Source organism: Montipora foliosa, chromosome 13 (genome assembly GCF_036669935.1).
Source record: "Montipora foliosa isolate CH-2021 chromosome 13, ASM3666993v2, whole genome shotgun sequence".
NCBI lineage: Eukaryota > Metazoa > Cnidaria > Anthozoa > Scleractinia > Acroporidae > Montipora > Montipora foliosa.
Window position 1 is genome coordinate 34,998,421 of NC_090881.1, and position 20,000 is coordinate 35,018,420.

General features: G+C 39.1%; 1 protein-coding gene across 6 annotated transcripts in view; it reads left to right on the plus strand.

The window, feature by feature from the left end:
- Positions 1 to 14,092, plus strand: part of LOC137982687 (uncharacterized) — a 29,036-nt gene extending 14,944 nt beyond the window's left edge. For 3 of the 6 annotated variants that reach the window (XM_068829816.1, XM_068829815.1, XM_068829814.1), the window contains exons 2-7: positions 5,175 to 5,540; positions 11,823 to 11,888; positions 12,136 to 12,201; positions 12,449 to 12,514; positions 12,747 to 12,812; positions 13,762 to 14,092. In XM_068829816.1, coding sequence (XP_068685917.1) covers positions 5,175 to 5,540; positions 11,823 to 11,888; positions 12,136 to 12,201; positions 12,449 to 12,514; positions 12,747 to 12,812; positions 13,762 to 13,967 — 836 coding nt within the window. In that variant the 3' untranslated portion in view covers positions 13,968 to 14,092. The remainder of the gene's footprint in view (positions 1 to 5,174; positions 5,541 to 11,822; positions 11,889 to 12,135; positions 12,202 to 12,448; positions 12,515 to 12,746; positions 12,813 to 13,761) is intronic. The other 3 variants (XM_068829818.1, XM_068829817.1, XM_068829819.1) reach the window with 3 other exon arrangements.
- Positions 14,093 to 20,000: the final 5,908 nt, after the last annotated feature.

Below are 20,000 nucleotides of genomic sequence, written 5' to 3' on the forward strand. Positions count from 1 at the left end.
GAAATGCCCACGGTTTGTAACTTTTAAACTTCATCATTACGCCCTGAAAAAAGGAAACATCGACAGTTATTGATCATATTTTCATGGAGCAACCTGCTTTTTGGTATTCTTTTCTCTTCACGGCCTTAATTTATTTTAACTCTTACCACCGGCTTTTATACACTTCATCCCTCGACGAGCTGTCTCATTCGCGCAAGAAACTTGCTTACGTAGCACATTCCTGGCTCGTCTGATGACACACTAGTCGAAGTTGGGTCACAATTTGATTGACGTGTTAAGGAATTTTGGTCGACATAAAATATCGAAAATTCGCATAGAAGTGTGTTTGACAGACAGACAGACAGACAGTTTATTCTCTAAATATAAACAGGTTTACAGAGAAGTATAATCAAGACTTAATGAGAAAAGGGCAAAAATAGTTAAACTAATACCTTGCCCTAAAAGTTGCAAATATATAAAGATTACCTAATTGATTAAGTGGATACAAAAGAATAAGAGACACAGAACACACATACACACACATACATAAAAGCAATATATAAATCAAACATGAGCAAAACAAAGCAACCATGTCAATCAGCATTTATTAGTATCGCGATAAGTAATGACTGAAAAGGGAATTCTTAAAAAGTTTTTTAGAATTCCTAGAGCGGATTGAAAGGGGGAGATCATTCCAAAAATAACGTCCAATAATAGTGGGAGAGAACTTTCTGATGTTTTTTCTGTAAAAGGGAATATATAATTGTCATAAAGAGACATTGCGAGTGGTATAGCTATGTTGTTCTGATAAAGGAGATATTACAAAATTGGAGGGTTTGTGATCACATAAAAGATCAAAGAAGTGTGTTGATAAACATACAAGGTCAATGGACTTCAAAATCGTTTCCTCTCTTTCGGTCTTTCTAATATTTGATCTTTTGGCCGTCTTTGGTAAGCGTATTCTATAATTTGAAGCTGCACAGTAATGGAACTGTATTCAAACTTTGCGCAAGGAACAGCGGTATTACCACGCGCAAAAAAATAAGTCGGGTTACGTCTTGCGATGTATAAACCTCCCAAAAGTCTACCAGTCTGAACATTCGGTCGGAAATAAACGTTCCTTTGTTTAATAGTTATCTGGTCATAATTTGAATGAGTGAATGAAAGAAGCTTTGACTGAGGTGTTTGCCTGTTTGCCATCGATTGCGTCAGATTCTCTGAAAGTAAACAATGTAGTAAAAGTGACCTTGAATGACCCTTGCGCCATCAAGGAGGGCTTTTGGCGCAAACTTAAGTGAAGGATGGTTGATTTCTCAGTGCGCTGAAAAATATAAGGTCGGAAGGGATTTGAAAGGGCCTTTTACTTTAATAAAACTTATGTTCTGGACAATCTAGAGGAGATTACCGGACCAACCTGCGAAATGCAGAGGGGGAATACAAGTTTGTTTTTCTTTCGATTCAGTCAGGATAAATTATGATATGAAGACTGTGGAATAACAGTTCTACATACATATGCTACAACACTCTGGAAAAGTCCCCTTAGAAATATCGCTGTTTTTGCTATCATGCTCTCATACACCTTAAGCCTTTTTGAGAAATCACTGGCAAGGCGGTCACATTTTTGCCCCTCTTTCCCCCCTTCCCCCCCCCCCCCCCCACTTCTCTTTGCGAAGAGTGTGTTGGATCTTTAACGTTACACAATTTATGAACAAGGGTAACCTGCGATCATGACCTCCCTCCCTACTTATCATCTTGGTACGCCAGATCGCAGGTTAGAACAAGGGTTGAGAGACTTTGGCAACTAAGGCAGAATATAGAGCCTATGTGTTTTGAACCATCTTGTGTTTGATCGACAAGCAAACCAACTATCATTTTCTGTATCTGATCCTTTTATTCACAGACGAAAGAGAGGAAAGTAGAAACGTAATAGTGTATATGGTCTATACAAAAAATACTTGCATATTTTGTTATCCGCCGTTTAAAAGTAGTACAAATACTGAATTACTTTGCTTGAAAAGCAAGGCCTTACAATCTTGATGATGGAAACGGTAATTCTAGGGTAGTTTCTCTCCAGCGCAAGGGTCGGTTAAGCGGAGCTCGTTTCCACGTTGTTGGGTTTTTTTGCTTAGCAAGCATATTTCGCATGCCATGCATTTTATGACAGGCGTACGTCTTTATTTGAACACAGACTTAAGGAGCATGGCAGTGCATCTTATCTGTTGGTGTATTTTACATAAACTTCATTGGGCGAGGTTTTGCCGAGCCGCTTTCGGGATAATTTCACATGGTACAAGCTAACATTTGCGGCTTTCAAAGTCAGATAACTGAGGGAATTTCCTTTCTTATCATAGTCAATGCATGGAAATGGTTATGAAATTCGAGTAGTGTTTTTGTTTCATGCTTTTGTTCGTCTTCTTGACCTTGACGGTACGCAAAACACAGTGCCCTTTTTCGAGAAGATAACCAATCAAATCTTTCCATTAAATTATTCGGAACGAATTTGCGAACCCGAGCGAAGCGAAAACAAAAGATTGTGCACTGTCACAGTCAATTCAACATTGATTGCGACAACATTGTTCTCGCTTTTGAAGGTTTTAAGGTTTTATAAGCAGTCACTCGATTTATAGGCCTAAGCACTCTTTTTAAGTAAGAGATAAATACCGAGAACGGAGGTATTAATCCATTAATACCGACATAGCACTCGTTTACTGTTTAAGCCTAAGTGCTCGTTTCAGTGATTAGGCCTAAGCAATCTTTTCTAATTTTAGCCGTCATTTTACGGTTCGGTTGAATACACTTGCGAAGAAAATAGCACCTGTTTACGCTCTGACACGTTTCAATGAAGTGTTTAGGCCTACCAAGCGCTTCTACGCTTGATTTGGGGGAAGATTGCAGACAGGACAGGGGGATTGGGATATAAAATTGAAGTTGACAAAGCACAGGAAATTTGCAATTTCACCAGCAACAAGAAACTATTTCACAAAAAGAAATAGTGTTTTGTTTCTGGAATGGGAAGGGCAGGAGAAAAGATAAAATACTGTAGTGTGGGTCACTTGGTCGGTCATATATATTTCGCTTCGTCTATTGAAACTCTCAACAAAGAAGGACAAAAATGTGGACGCAAACTCTGTGAACGGTTAGAAGCCTGTCAAGGAATATTAACCATTAAAGAGAAGAACATAACGATACTTATCTACAAATACCTAATTTTCTTTCAAATGCCACAGCATAAAATTTCAAATATTTCTGTTTTCTGTGAATCTTCCATTACTTGTGTTACATGTGAACCTAGGAAGCTACCAGTACTAGCTTTAAAATAACTGGTTCCTGGAAAACCCAATTTACCGGTACTACTGCAACTCACCAGTGCGAAGATTGTTTACATTACTTATTACCACGAAGAGAGATAGCTGTGGATTTTTCAACAATATATCCCTTTAATGTAACCGAAAATCATTCAGATAGTGAAACTTCATATTTATGACCCATTTCCTTCACTTTCATGTTTGTCAAAAAATTATGATTTGCTATACTTCAGGTTCACATGTTCACAAGTTTGTTTTTTCGTTTCATAGATGTTTAGATGTTCAATTACAAACTCTGTTTTGAATGGCCACTCTACCTCATTGTGTAAATAGTTCACCCTGAATTCTAAATAGGTACAATTTGGCTCTGAGGAAATGAAACGAAACAAAAATGTAGTTTAAGGAATGGAGGCAAATAAAACAAACCGTGCCATTGTCACTGCAGCCTCCAAAACAGCAAATTAAAAGCCAGTTTGATAAAACAGCAAAGATCCACCCCTAACCCTGGGCTCATTCGACAAGAACTGCTAAAGATGATGAGATGCTTATGTTTAGGACTTGCACAAATTGTGCCCTTCTTTAATTAGGCACAACAGGTTTCATGAGCAGCATTCCAAGACATCACATTGTCTTCACTGGTAGGACAAGACATGGAAAAGTTCTTTTCATAGCTTAAAAAGTGCAAGAAGCAGATCGTTAATCCTATGGAATAGCATGTTCAACAATGTACATTGGCTTGATTATGTCAACTTTACCACAAAATATATTTACAATAACAAGTTGTAAGAATGTGGGCACTAAACATGCTGTGGTTCCCTGTTGGCAATCAGAAAAGAATTAAAATACTGATTTTACAATGACATGACAATACGAGCACTCAATGGACGAGATGAGAGATAAAACCACAATACAAAATTCAAGTGGGTCCACTGTGAAAATGAAGTACCACAGCTATGTGGTATAATAATACTTCCTTTTAGGGAAATAGCGTGGGGTCAATGTATACTGGGGAAAGTCGTCGTCAGAAGGCTCATATACACCGATAAGAAATCAGATAATCATTCAAGTGTATGAAAAATTAACGATAATTAGGTTTAATTGATTGAAAATAAACATGCAATATAAACAAAACATTACGGAAGACAGCGAACAAACCTCCGTGACTAAATAGCTAGAACCAGGGCTTTCATTAAACCTTAGCTCACTGGATTTTACGGTAATCAAATGTCTGTGATGTTACGGGTGAAACCACAGGTACCCCAAGCTCGATATATGAGCAGCTCTTTATATGATGACCTTTGCATTGTTACGTGACTCGAGCGATTTGCATATTTATAAGGATTTGTATGGGGAAAATAACGATTGTTTCTGTGACCTAAGAAAATGTAGCGATTTAAATAAAAATCGTCTTACCTTACTTTAGTTGAGTGTTTTTTCCCTCCTGTGTGGTCTATGAGCCGATTTACGGCCATTCGTGTTAGTTTTAGAGGAACCGGTTTGCTCCGTCTATATATATAGAGTAGTATATATAGAGGGAGCTACATTTTCATAGGTCACAGAAACAATCGTTATTTTCCCCATACAAATCCTTATAAATATGCAAATCGCTCGAGTCACGTCATATATCGAGCTTGGGGTACCTGTGTTTGGACATTCGTTAGCGCTATACAGTGTCTTTACAGTGTGAAGAGTCATACTCACGGTTTGTAAAAAATGTAAAGAAAGTTGAATTCATACAATTCCAAGTGGAAAAGTAGAGAGTGTATTGCGCTAATGGGTTTCACGCTCTGCATTCCGGATTCCAAAGCCTCGCATTTGCTGGATTTCGGTTTCCTTCACATCGGGCGACATTTCATTTATTCCATATCATCGTGTGATAATTTTTTTCAGGTCTTCCAACGAAGCCGTTGAAAATCGTTCCCGTTCGTCAAGGTCAGAACATAACATTGCCGTGCACTGCTTTAAGTAGAAAAGCACTCGAGGTGGAAAAGGGTCGTTTCCTTTATGTCCGATGGTACATGTGGGCCTATAATGGCGTTAAAGCACAATGGGTATTTCTTGCCGGGATGAAAGAAAATGGCGACGTGAAAGTGGAAAGAGACTTGTATAAAGGTTTTAACATCTCAAGAGATGGCGGGCTGTATATTCGTGAGGCGCAACCTTGCCACGCCCAGAAATTCATGTGTAGAGTCGCGCTTTGGAGTAAAAGAACCCCAGTGACGAGGAATGTAATCCTAAGGCTTACAGACGAAAATGGTAAGTTTAGAGCCACAAACTCGCAATCAAGGCTAATTTACATAGAAACTAGGAGAGGAATTTTTTGGTGCAATTTCGAAGGGATACTATCGTGATTTTCTATTTCGAAAAAAAATCGTTACTGAAAATTGAACATACGTTGGTCGACTGTCACAAAGGCTACTATCGTGATTGATTAAAAAAATGGAGCTTAACCAAAAACACAATATATAGGCTTATGCAAAATTTGGGGGAACAAACAAAGAGTATTATGGTATTCTCCGAAATCAAAATGATTATTTTTCTTACTTAAATGTGGCAACCACTTGAACAAAAGAACCCTTTGTTTTGCACCCAATAATGTGCTTTGGTTGGCATATGAAGGACCTTAAATTAAGCAAGAAACGTTTTTAAGCCACGAACCGCTACGGAAGTGAGCTGTTTTCCTAATGAAATCGTATTTGATGATTACCACATTTAGGGCGCGTTCGATTGACCGTATTCCGGAATAAGAATGCATGGAATAAAAGTTAGAAGTCCTTCGCTTTTACGGAGATTCACATTAAAATGATCGAACACTTGCTAAAATGCTATTTTAAACATATCTTTATTATACTTGTTGCTTCATAAGCGCCAGATATACCGTTTTAACGCATCACTCTACGTATTCCTATTCCAGAATAGGGTCAATCGTACGCACCCTTAGATTGTATGGTTTCCTATTGTGGCTCAAAAACCTCCCTCTATAACAATAACCAGGTGATGTCAACGATATCTCGCAATGGAATTCGAAATTCAGATATGTCCAAGAATGGCTCTAATTAGATAGCTGAGTTTTGAAGCAAGCAGCCGTGGACAATCTTCCTGTCGGTGTACGTTGGATCAGTGGCTTGATCCGCTCAGCGTGATTACAAGTTGAGAATAAACATTTTGAGCAAGCCACAACGTAGATTTGATCATTTAGGGGCGTACTATATTTCTGCTGGCCAAACCAGCCTTCTTCAGGTAGAATGAGAATTTGAATGAGAACTCCAGTGAGAATTCTCATTGTACCTGAAGAAGGCTGGCTTGGCCAGCCGAGATATGGCATACATCTACGTTGTATCGACTCTAGACTTGCCACAAGTCAACTTCACGAGAATCCCAGGAGAAATGTCTTAGCGAGCGAAGCTTGATTTTTCGGACGCGAAGCGCATGAGCGAGCGACGAAGTCGCGAGAGGTCGACTTGTCTCGCCGGAAAGGTTTTAATTTGAGTTTCGCTCGAAGCTATCTGGAACACAACAGTCGACTTATTGACAGACCCAATTTTCACAGCACTTGCAATTGTTTGTCCTCATCTGGTATAACAAGCGACAAGAAGACGCCGTAAAAACCTACAAATAAACCGCGAATTACACTCTGAAATAAATAACTGACGGAAAGCGAGTTTTTACTCACCATTTGATAAGAACACTGTCACTACAGTAAGCACAAATCAATTCGCAGTTGCAAGTTTGTCAAGCAAAATCACGAACAGGAATCAGCTCCCGCCGCATGCTGGAATATCGTTAGGATTGGCATGGACTAATAAATCAAAGGGGATGACGTCATTCGCAAGTCCTGCACTTGAATGGTGCAATCCGACGAAAACAATCGAACATGTTTGTTTCTCCGAAATCTAAAGAGGAAATTTCCGGAACACCGGAACATCCCGGAACATCACGGAACATTCCGGAACACCTCCCAAAATACCAAGAAATCGCGCAAATATTTTACCGTTTTAAAATTTAAATATAAAATATATCACGCGCGCGTGAGCTTTTCTAAACTACACTGATTGCCCATAAAATAATTTGATTTCACCTTCATAATCTCGAAAAACTTACAAGCGCTACACAGTCACAAATTTTTTGCCGGCTTCCCGCAGTCTACCCTCTCTTGCAGGAACTAATACCAAGTATAATTCTCGAAATAGCTATTTGTGAAGCAGAATATAAATATATTTTCCCATGAATAGTGAAAAACGTAAAGAAACTTGAAATCATATAATGCTTTGAAGCGTTAAAATGCTCACTAGTGCTCATTTTCCAGCTGTTCTTAAAGGATTACGAAAATGGAAAACCCGTTTTGCTTTAAAACGCGTTAACACTGTGAAATGTACAATAAAAAAGATAGCAATAAACATTTAGATTAATTAACAGGCGTATCATCTGACAACTTCATAAAACCAAGAAGGCACTAGCCAATACAATGGCATCACCCGCGATGCTCGAACCCCTGCGACACCGGAGCAGAGCTCTACCTACTGAGCCAGGAAGGTTTCAAGACATATTTGATAAACCAACCAGATGCCACAGTTGAGGGTACTTATGGAACATCAATAGATCTTTTGGGCAAAAACAACGCAGTTGTCCTGGCACCAGGCTGTGATGATGTAAAAGCCCGGATGGTCGAGAGCCGAAGATAGAACTCGGAACGTCCCCATCTTGTCACGCCAGGGAAGCAAAAGGAGAACATATGTGTGAGAAAAATTGTCCGCATTTTAATGGAATACGAATTTTGCTCCCATACTGTTGTGACAGCCCAGCAAAATGGGGAACTGCTTGCTTTTCTTAACCACTACAAACAGTCATGGGCAAAGACAGGCACAAATCTTTGAATGACTGTCCGTGCATTCAAGGAGCGAAGCCGTCATTTGTGCCGATTTCGCTGGTCATCCCCGACGGATTGCGTCTCTCACAGAGTGCCACAAAAACTACATTACAAAAGAGTTCGGTCTGAGAGCCTGTTAGATTTAATTCATGTCATTTTTTTTTTATGTTTTTGTGCTTTGTTTGACCGGTTTATAAAGCTGTTGAAGTTCAATTAGATCAATTAGATGTCAGCTTCCGCTTTATTATTCTTTGTTTTAGATGTGTTTTGCATGGTGATAAGTTAAAAATAAAAGTTAACTAAAGATAAAAATGAATCCCAAGATAACTTGCACGCTGTAGTTAATTTGCTTGACATCGTTTCCATTTAAACACTAATAAGTTGAGAAACTTTTTTGTATAATCACCTTGGGATCAACCCATGATGTTAAAGTGGCTTCCTCTTTCTTCGATACTGCTTGAATTTTTAAGTTGTACTGAAAAGATATTTAAGTTGCCAAGAAAGGGTTGTTTCATTAATGAAACCAACAAAAGTTTGAGCAATTGTATTGTAATTGAAAGTCTCGCGTCTTTGGTCTTTTCAATTGTTCCTATTCATGATGCTAATTTTCATATTACTTCGCGTCCTCTTTCATTTTTTCATTTTTATTTTATTTATTTTTTTTAGATTTTGCACTTTTCCTGGTTTTCTGGGAGGTGCTCCGGGTTTTTTGGGGGGTGTTCCGGAATGTTCCGTGATGTTCTGGTGTTCCAGAGTTCCTGGAAGTACTACATGCTGAAAATTGTTGACTTTGTGCTAAAGGTTTCAGAAACAAAGACGAAATAAAATGAAAGCTTATTTCAATCTCGAGTCCCGCTTGGAAAGGAAATCTGCGGTGATACTTTTTGGACCAACACTTTGTGCCGTAAGTTGTGCTAATAGAAACGAAACAAGAGCGTACCAGCTAGCTCAAAGGTCAGACTTTTCCCAGCTCCCGTTGGAGCAAACACAAACACATCTCTGCAAGATATGCTTGAATTATTTTCCCCTGACAGTCGCGCATTTCGGAATATCCTGTGGCCTTAGTAGCTTCATCCATAACTTAAATTACAAGTCACGCTTCACTGCGTAGGGCAAACTTTGATTGACAACTCTATCTACAACTCTATTGACAACTCTATCTCTAGTCCACGAGGACTACTCTGATTGGTCTAGGTCAGCGACCCGTTTTTGGGTCGATAAAATCAACGCCAATGAAGTATGAAAAAGTCAAGTGAGGCTATGATCCTCGCGCGCCATCTACGTTCTCTCCAACTTCAGCGTCACTCATGTCTCAGAATACAGACAATTGACGTCGCAAAGTGTCCCCTCGATGCTGGTCCTAAAGTAAGGATAAAAAAACTGGATATACACTAAGCTAAGAATAACGCAAACCTTCACCCTTACCTTTTTGTCGGAAATAAGTAGCAGATGCTTAGACTCAAATGGATACTTCGTGTTGGCTGTCAATATTAGGCGTGCATCTAATTTAGGTGCACGTGTGTGGACGTAAGTGCGTCTAAACAAGGTGTTGTGCTAAAGTGCTTTTAAGAATTAAGGTAAAGTAGGAGAGGAGCATAGTCCATGAACTATGAGAGTAGTGAACACAACCTCGTGGACCTAAGTGTGTCTAAACAAGGTTTTGTGCCAACGTGCTTTCAAGAATTAAGTGAACAAAAAACGAGTGAAAGCCTCAGACTTGTTCTTTATGCTGTCGGCGAGGTTTTTGGCAAAATGTATCACTTAAGGGAATTTTCCAGCTTCAACAGGAATTCTACAATCGTCGGCTACAAAAACATTTCAGTTTCGGTGCCATAGTGGAAAAATCCTGTAACAATCAACAGATATTAAATTTTTTATTGAGCAATGTGCAACGCTGCAAAGCGTCAACTTAAGAAAGGCCTGTTTGATCTTTCCTAATAGACCATTTTACAGCTCTGTGCTCAGTTACAAGGCGTTTGAATAATAGTGAGGCTGGAGTTGACCTTGCTTTGATTCAAACCTCATTGCTTTTCTTAGGAAAATCATGTTGTCATGCCAACGAATTTCTATTTACATAAGAAAAGCAGTGAGGTTTGTATCAAAGCAAGGTCAACTCCAGCCTCATTTTTATTCAAAGGCCTGGTAACTGAGCAGAACTGTGGAATGGTCTATTGTGACAAAATTAATTGCATATTGCTTTTTTGGGAACTGCACCCGTTCAGTTAAATCAGAAAAAGTAGTTAACAGTCAAAAGCATTGGTCATTGATCTCTTCACCATTTTATAACGATAATTTCGACCCCTCAAATGGCTGAATCAAGCTTTATTAGTGACGTAGTCGTGGACTTAAGCACTCTTATTTTTCTAATTCTAATTTAGTTGAACTTGAGTCCATTGTTAATTATAATCTGAGAATGGTATCTGACTGGCTTATGGCTAATAAAGTTTCATTAAATATTGATAAGAAAAATTTCATTATTTTCCATCCCCCTCAAAAGGTCAAGGGGCACATGGTCAAACTAAAAATCTCTAACAGGGAGATTGTGCAAGAGAAATTTATTTAGTACTTGGGTCTTCTCATTGACTCACATCTCAGTTGGAAGTATCACATTTCACATATTTCAAGAAAGATTAAGAAATGTATTGGCATACTCTCTAAGATACGGCACTCTGTGACTGATCTGGTCCTTGTACAGTTGTATTACTCACTTATCTATCCCTTCCTGACTTTTAGTCTAATAACTTGGGGGACTACATATCAAACAACTCTCCTTCCGCTTATCACCTTACAAAAAAGAGCTGTCAGAATAATAACATTCTCAGAGTATAATTGCCACTCTAGTCCGCTCTTTCGGAAATTGAAAATACTTAAAGTTAGTGACTTATTATACTTGTATTGTGCTTTATTCATGCATGACTATTACTCCAACAGATTGCCCTTAATTTTTAACGATTTTTTAAAGAGTATCAACAAAGTGTGTCAATATCAAACCAGACTGGCGAGTAAGATTTCATATTATCTGCCTAAAGCGAGGATCAATTATGGCAAATTTAACATTCGTTTTTTTGGAGCTAAAGTTTGGAATTCCTTTGAAGAGTCATTAAAATCCAAGAGTCGTATCTGTTTCAAAATCTTCTTAAAAGAATCGCTTATCTCCAACTACTGACTGGCTCATTGATGTAGTTTATTTTCCAGTTTTTACGTGTGCACTTCCCCTTGGCTATTGTTATTTGTGTGTGCGTGTGTGTGCGTGAACGGTAAATCGTGTCCGTAGTTCTATGTTAATGTAGGGTATTTGCAAATTTTCCGCTTGGCCCAGCCACTTAGCTCGATTAGCTTAGCTATTTCCAAGTGGCTGTACTCTTTTCCTTTGTAATTTTTTTCTTTCTTGTATTTATGTTAACTCTATATAATTTCTGGGCACGAATAAAGAGATTGATTGATTGATTTATATCGTAACCTTGTAATATTCAGCGAAACATTTGTTCAGGAGCCATGTTTATAGCGTAACAAAAAGCAGGCCTGGCTGCTCAGGTGGTCAGGCCAGGTTACATATAGGACGCGTTTCCTTTTTTATGACGTCACCTACTTGGGCGCTATTAAAATCAAGCCCCTTAAAAAGGTCTTAAAAATCAATGTCAATGTCTAACTTTGATATTATTCCACTTTAGAAAATCGCCCTACAGAGAAACCTGAACCAACTGAGGTCAGAACTACAAGCGAATCCAGGAACCAAGGTACATTAATATGTCCCAACATTGTCTTTATGTACCGAGATATGAAGTTCAGCCTTGACAATTACACGGAATTTTAATCGCGTAACAAAAATCAGGCTTGGCTGCTTAGGCAGTTAGGCCAGGTTACACATAGGACGCTTTTCCCTCGTTATGACGTCACCTAGATGGGCGCTATTAAAATGAAGCCCCTGGAAAAGGTGTTAAAAATCAATGTCAATTGTCTAACTTTGATACTGTTCCACATTAGAAAATCGCCCTACAGAGAAACCTGAACCAACTGAGGTCAGAACTACAAGCGAATCCAGGAACCACGGTACGTTAATATGTCCCAGCATTGTCTTAATGTACCGAGATATGAAGTTCAGCCTTGACAATTACACGGAATTTTAATCGCGTAACAAAAATCAGGCTTGGCTGCTTAGGCAGTTAGGCCAGGTTACACATAGGACGCTTTTCCCTCGTTATGACGTCACCTAGATGGGCGCTATTAAAATGAAGCCCCTGGAAAAGGTGTTAAAAATCAATGTCAATTGTCTAACTTTGATACTGTTCCACATTAGAAAATCGCCCTACAGAGAAACCTGAACCAACTGAGGTCAGAACTACAAGCGAATCCAGGAACCACGGTACGTTAATATGTCCCAGCATTGTCTTAATGTACCGAGATATGAAGTTCAGCCTTGACAATTACACGGAATTTTAATCGCGTAACAAAAATCAGGCCTGGCTGCTTAGGCAGTTAGGCCAGGTTACACATAGGACGCTTTTCCCTCGTTATGACGTCACCTAGATTGAAGCCCCTGGAAAAGGTGTGAAAAATCAATGTCAATGTCTAACTTTGATATTATTCCACTTTAGAAAATCGCCCTACAGAGAAACCTGAACCAACTGAGGTCAGAACTACAAGCGAATCCAGGAACCAAGGTACGTTAATGATATGTCCCGGCATTGTCTTAAATGTACCGAGATATGAATTTCAGCATGAACCGTAAAAAGAGCCAGTCTTTTTACGATCCACGATTTCAGCCATGAAAATAATACCGAACATGAAACAACAGAAGCTAAGGATTACTATGAGTAATATTAGAGCGGTTTTCAATTGAGTGTCGTAAAACAAATAACAAAGCAATTACTTCGACCAATCACAGCAAGTGCAAACAACACAATGAACCAATCCAAATTCGTAGCAATTCCGTGTAACTTGCTCAAAGCGCGGGAAAATTCGCACGTGCAAGTCGCGATTGGTTTTGCTTTTCTTTTTCATTGGTTGATAAACTGCCGCAAGATTTTTAAACCAATCACCAAGCTTACTCATTGCAATCGCGAAATTACTTTCGACAGTCATTTGAAAACTGGTCAAAAGCGATCTTGATCTGAATCACTCACTCAAAACGAGCATGCTCAGTAAGCACAGTGACACTATGCATCATACTTCGACAATACGAACTCACCTGACTATAGCAAATCATAATCTTAAACCGATTATCGTGAAAATTGTTGTTGGGAGACAGTTATACTAACCTTTCCCCGGCGCTTTAGCCTAATAGGTGATTCCTGAGTTGCTGTTCAAAACGAGTCTTGGTGCTCAACCATTCAAGTGATAAAGAGTTTGATTCGCATGAAAATACACCACTCATTTCCATTTGAATGGTTGTGCACCAGGACTCGCAAGCAACAACTCGGAAATGGACTATGGTGTTGCTACATAGTTGTACTGATTTACTCGTCATCTCTCCTTGCAATGAACGACTTATCATCTAAATTGATTGCAACGAAAACTAAAATTTTTCATTGCCAATTTTAAAAATACCTTTAGAATAGCTTTCTGTGGTTTGCTCTTAATTCTATAGTCATTTCTATTTTTTTCTTTTAGTGGAAATCATAGATTCTCACCTGGGTCCTTTTACTGCAACAACCACCATAGCTGTGATTCCAGTCATCGTGAACGTAGTGATGGCTTTTTTCTTGTACCTAGTGCGGAGCCACCTTAAAGCTGTCGTTTGTTTCCATGTTTTGCGTTATTGGCAAAGGCTCACTGGAGTTCAATTTGAAACTGAACCCAGTTTAGGTAGTAACTAAGAAAGTTTATTTCTTTTCTAATGTCAGCGACCTGATATTTTTAGCTTCTTAGTTATTTCAGGGTGCTGGTACCCTTTAGTTATCATATTATATTTAATTGTTTTCGTAATTTACTTTATTTAAATCTCTGGGATACAATAAACATTTGTTGTTCTTTGTAAAGTACAAGCCTCTAAATATTAAGCATGAATTCATTGCTCCCGTTAAAAATTTGGTTCCCTTGTTCTCGAAATTATTTCCAAACTTTTTCTCAGCTTTTTGATCCCTAAAATGGTTTATGTTCCCTAGGAACGTTCAAACAACTACAATGTCAACGTCAACCCAACCGTCATTCAGTTCTAACTTTAAGGCAGCTTTGCACTATAGACCAAATGCATAAATGGCGACCAAAAAAATATTCTTTTGTCTTTGTTCTAATTAGACCAAGTAGTCTCGTTTTAAAGTAACATTTCTTTTGTATTTTGTCCGTGCTAACGAGGCTAGTGGGTCTAATTTGCAAGAAGACCATATAATTTTTTGGCCGCCATTTATGCATTCGGTCTATCGAACGTATTTCGCGATGATCCCCTTTTGCAAAGTTGAAAATTATCCTCTGCATGGATTTGTGGGAACAGCTTAAAAGTAAAGTTAAAGAATGAACTGGAACGATTCACTGTTGCATACTCACCACGTCGCCGCAAACTCCTTACATATTAGTTCCAACGGGGACAAAATTCTGGTTAAGAACTCAGTCAAGCCGCATCGTTTTTCCATGCGAAGCACGAAAGCTCGTTCGTCATAAAAGAGGAGTATATCAACTGCAAACAACAATGCTGCGCTAACAACTGCACTCTTAGGCGTGCAGCACGTGCGTTTGACGTCATGAACCAATCTAGTTCTCAGGGTCCTCTCTGTCCCTCCCTCGAGAAAGTAGATGATAGGACACTGGCAACGAGGTTGCAAAAGAACCTTCCGTGTTGTTTGGTTACAATGAAATGACGGTGAGCTTTTTATCTTTTTACTGACTTAGTTTACTCCTTTTTACGTAGTAGTTTGTCTAAAATGCTCCCTTGTCATACTACCCAATGCAGTCCGGTTTTTTTGCCAAAATAAAAACACTAGCTTTGTGAATCAGACGGCGACAAGAATTACTGAGAAAAATAACGGCGAAACTAGTGCTACATGCATGTACTTGGTTACGAGTATGTTTCAATATCGATTCAACAGGTGCTACACCACGCAATAAATCCGCATTTTAATCTTTCTACTGTCAAAAAATGTTCCAAAACTACTCACTGATCTATCTAACAAAGACCGTATTTCTGCTTGAAATGTTTTTCTTGTGCAATTGTTAAATACAACCCCATGACATTCCTCAGTATATTTATAACGGTGCGCTAGTTTCTTTCTGAAAATCACATATTCTAAAAATTTCCCTTATGTAGTTCTACAATTACTATAAGCGGATCTATCTTTAATAAACCCTCATCACTTAAGTAATCCCTGAATTTATAGTCAATCCAGTGTTAAACGCTGTTGATTTAATGTAGTTGATTGGAAGCAAACTAAGTACGTTGTAAAACGAAATAAACATTGTGGGAACCTATATGGTACGGTCACATTTTAGCCTCCTCAACAATTTACGATGATATTTTAAGGCCTAATAATGTACAGCCCTGCCTCGTCGTGAGGACTGCTGAAATATTAACAAATACGGTTTTAGTCCCGACAACGCACTCGACATGATCAATTCTTGGACACTCTCCGTTTGACAAAGCTGATCGGCCAGAACGGGCATTTGGAAGGACTACTAACTTACAACGCATTCAAATGAACACCCATCGAGGATGATATATACTCCTGCAGAAGGATGCGAGGGATTATCATTTAAGTGTTCCTTCAAATTATTGCATTTTCTTTGCAAACTGATGGGTCTGGGGTGCAGGGATGGCGCAGTGGTGAGATCACAGAGCGCTTCCCACCAATGTGGCCTGGGTTCGATTCCCAGACTCGGCGTCATAGGTGGGTTGATTTTAGTCTGTACCAAGAGGTTTTTCTCCGGGTACTCCGGTTTTCCTCTCTCCTCAAAAACCAAAATTTGATTTGATTTGCGTTGATTTGTTAATTAATAATTCATAAGGGTAAAAGTTGGCAGAAGTTTTGGGGCACAATCGCCCTTATCGGAGTTATCAGCGAGGGGTCATTTGTATCGAATTGACCGTTCAGACTCTTTTGCATGTAGTTTTAAACAAAAAATTGCGTCTGCAGGCTCAACTCCAATAAGGTCCATTCAGATCACATGCATACACTGTAAATCCTGATACATTTCAGATGATGAGCTAGTCAATATTCTGTACCTAAATTACAGAATTATCACTCTGTATTTTAAGGGCCGAAAAGGAACCTCTATGAGATTAACAATGGTTGGCCTGCGACTCGCTATTCTTTGATTGCAGTAACGTGATAAGACGGCCATGTTAGTGTCAAAACAATAGAAAAAAGTAGCTAAAGTTTTGCAAAATAATAGCGTCAAATTCGCAAAGACTTTTTCAGTCTTGTTCGTTCCACCAAAACTTGCCGCCGTGACGTCTGCAATCAAAGAATTGTAAATATCAAACATGCCGCTCCTGTTGCACTTTTCTTTTGAACAAAAGTTATTGTTTTAATCCACGCCCAGGCGAAGTTAAAAATACTTTGAAAATTGTTGTCTTGGGATGACAGAATAGAAATGTATTTGTAGACAATAGGGAGTTTGAGAAAATAGGGAGCTTTAGCAACGACGACGGGAACGGCAACGAGAACGTCATGACAAACGAAAGATGCTATGCTCAGGTATTTATTATTCCATTATTACGTCATTTTACCATATTTGGTCAAGAGACCGCAAAAATACTGGCCTCGGTTGTTCAAAAGGTGGATAGCGCTATCCAACGGATAAATCACTATCCAGCGGATGAACACTATCAAAACCAATTGAGTTATCCAGTGGTGGATAGCGCTATCCACATTTTGAACAACTTGGGCCTGTAGTGTTCCGGTTTGACCGGTTTAGAACAGCAAAGGCGACGACAACGCCAAAAAGCAGTAATATTATTGGTTAAAAGAACCAAAATGATCGTGCTGCACGTGCGACACTTATTTTTGAACATTTGTCTCCCGTACTCGTTAAAACTGCTACGTGAAATGACCAAATTTAAGCTTTTGACGACAACGTGGACAACTGAACTACAGTAAATCTTTCAAGTCTCGTTCTTTGCTGAAAATCGGTCCGTACCAATCCAGTTTTAGAACATTTCGCCCATACTGAATAATATAGGGCGATATATGGGTTACTTTCTTCGTCTTCGGGTCTTAGGGTCATAGGGGTCTTTGTTTTCAAGACGCCCGAAAAAAGGGGAGCATCAAAATTAAAAAAAAAGTGGGCAGCGAAAAAAAAACAAACAAAAAATATTTGAGTGAGCGGCGAAAGAAAACGCGAGCTGCAGGAAAAAATGATCGGCGAAAAAAAGGGAAGGGCAGGAAAAAACTAGCGGCGGACAAAATCAAGATTAAAAAAAGAGAGAAGAGACACTTGTCTCTTACGAAAAAGGAGAGAAGAAATAGATGTCCCTTATGAAGCACTGTAGGAACGACAACGAGAACGTCATCTCAAAACATAAATTCTCATTGTTGTAATCACTTCACGACTATTCCATGCTTTTCAATATGACAAAGGTATGACAGTCCCTCAGGGATGAAAACGTTATGAGCGGCGCTTAATTTAGGGGAGAAAATGAACATTTATCTCTAAGTGTTGAAGTCCTCCATAAAACCTCAAATTTAACTATTTTACGTTGTTAGGGAGCTTACGCAAGGACGACGACGACGGCTACGAGAACGCCACAAAACAATGGGTTTAATGAGAAAAAACAAAAGCTCTGCACGCCCTGCACGTGCTTTTTGCATTTTGGTACATTTCTTTGCCGTTCTCGTCCTGACAACGACGCGAATTGACCAAAGTTGATGTTATGTAGAGGACGTGAGAACCTGACGGAACATTTCAATTTTTTTCCCAAACAACTACGTCTTGCATTCCAGTTTTATTCCTGTAATGTTGATGCACACTTTCCATTCCGAACGACTTGGGGTTATAACGAAATTATTACAATAACGGGAAATAATATTTTTAGAGTACGTTCTCCTTCGCGACGTCGTCGTTCTTGCGTAAGCTCCCTAATTAGGGAGCTTAAGATCTACGACGGCGACGTCGACGAAAACGTCACCTCAAAATGGAACTTTGCTCTAGTGAAAGCCTTTCGCGATTATTCCATCTCGTTCACGTCGTACAATGTGGGCGAAGTATCCTAAAAATAAATTGGTTTCAGACTGAAAATAGAGAATGAAAGATTCTTTGTTGCATGCTCACGTCTTCGTCAAAACCTAAAATTTAGTGATTTCACGTCGTCGTCACGCAGAGAACCACAAAAATATGAGCTAAAATCCGTGCTGCACGTGCAGCACGATTATTTATGCTCTTTTAACCGATGATATCATTGTTTTCTGGCGTTTTCGTCGACGTCCTCGTCGTAGATCTTAAGCTCTCTAAATTGTCTTGCTGACGACGGCAACGAAATGGACAAAAATGAAAAACGCACGTGCAGAGTGTGCAAAGGTATTGTTTTTTTTCCCACGAAATATGCAAATTTGTGGCGTTCTCGTTGCCGTCGCCGTTGTCGTTGCTAAAGCTCCCCAATCTCCCTGTTCTTCAGGGGGACCAAATAACGTAATGACGTCCGAGAGACTCCTTTTCGGATAGTACATTTTGTTGCCTTTCTCTTTAGTGTTTGCAGCCAATTTAGTTTGAAAACAAACGATTAAGAAGTACAAAAAACTTGTAGCCTTGTGTGAGGTGCCTTAAGAAAAACGTGCAACTCTTCTCCTTGGAACAAAGCTGGGGATTTTAGGACACTAATTTTATGCCCAAATATGGACAAAAATAAGATCGAAGCTCCACGCGCGGGAAAGTGCGTGAGCTACGTTAAATCGAAATAAGGAAATTTTTAAACTAAAAAAAACCCAACTCTAAACCGAACTCATGAGCTTCTGTTAACATCTACATCTCTTCCTGATTGAACTGGTCGAGTATAAACTTTCACTTCGGTTCAAGCGGTCAAGGCAACCGGGCATGGTATCACAGAGTACTGAAATTCTACGCAAAGGTACTCCGTTCAACCGTTGGTAAGAATGTGATTGTTCCTTGTGATGAACTAAGATTTCAGAGCGGTATTCAATTCACTGCAGCCGTTATAAAACAGAAACAAGAAATTCAGACTTTGACCAATTATAACGCTAATTAAACACATGCAGCCGTCCTCAAGCCGGGAAAAAAACGCCGTACTGATTGGCTGAAGATGTGGCGCGAGATTTTTAAGCCAATCAAAAGAATGCAACGTTGCAAAGTGCAGGGAGTCGCGACGTTTAATACTTTCGTCGAGGGCGATAACCTTTTCTCATGACCTGGCGGTTATGATTTCCACTTCTCCTTTGTAATTTTTTGAAGACCTATAGAACATGTACATTCGAACAGCTTATGTTTCTCAGCAAATCAACGCAGAATGTTTTCGTTTCAGACATATGCATCGATTAAACTAGGAAAGAAAGACGACATGAATAAAAATAAGCAGATTCTGAGAAACAGCGACTCAAAGTGGGGGATACCAGTTGATCAATCTTAGTGCTTCTGTTACCGTTCCATAAAATTGGAGAAACTACAATTCATCAAACGTATCATTAAGGATGCGTTCGATTGACCTCATTTTGGAAGAAGAATGGGTGGAATAAAAGTTTAAAATCCTTCGTTCTTACGGGGATTTCCATTAAAATTGTCAAACACCTGCTAAAACGCTATTTTAAATATATCTTCATTATCCTTGTTGCTTCAAAACGCGAGACATACCGTTTGAAACCATCACTGCACGTATTCCTTTTCCGGAATTAGGTCAATCGAACGTATCCTAAGTTTTCGTGCATTTAAATGTCACACTTGTAGTTAAAACTGGAACCCGGCTCTCTCTC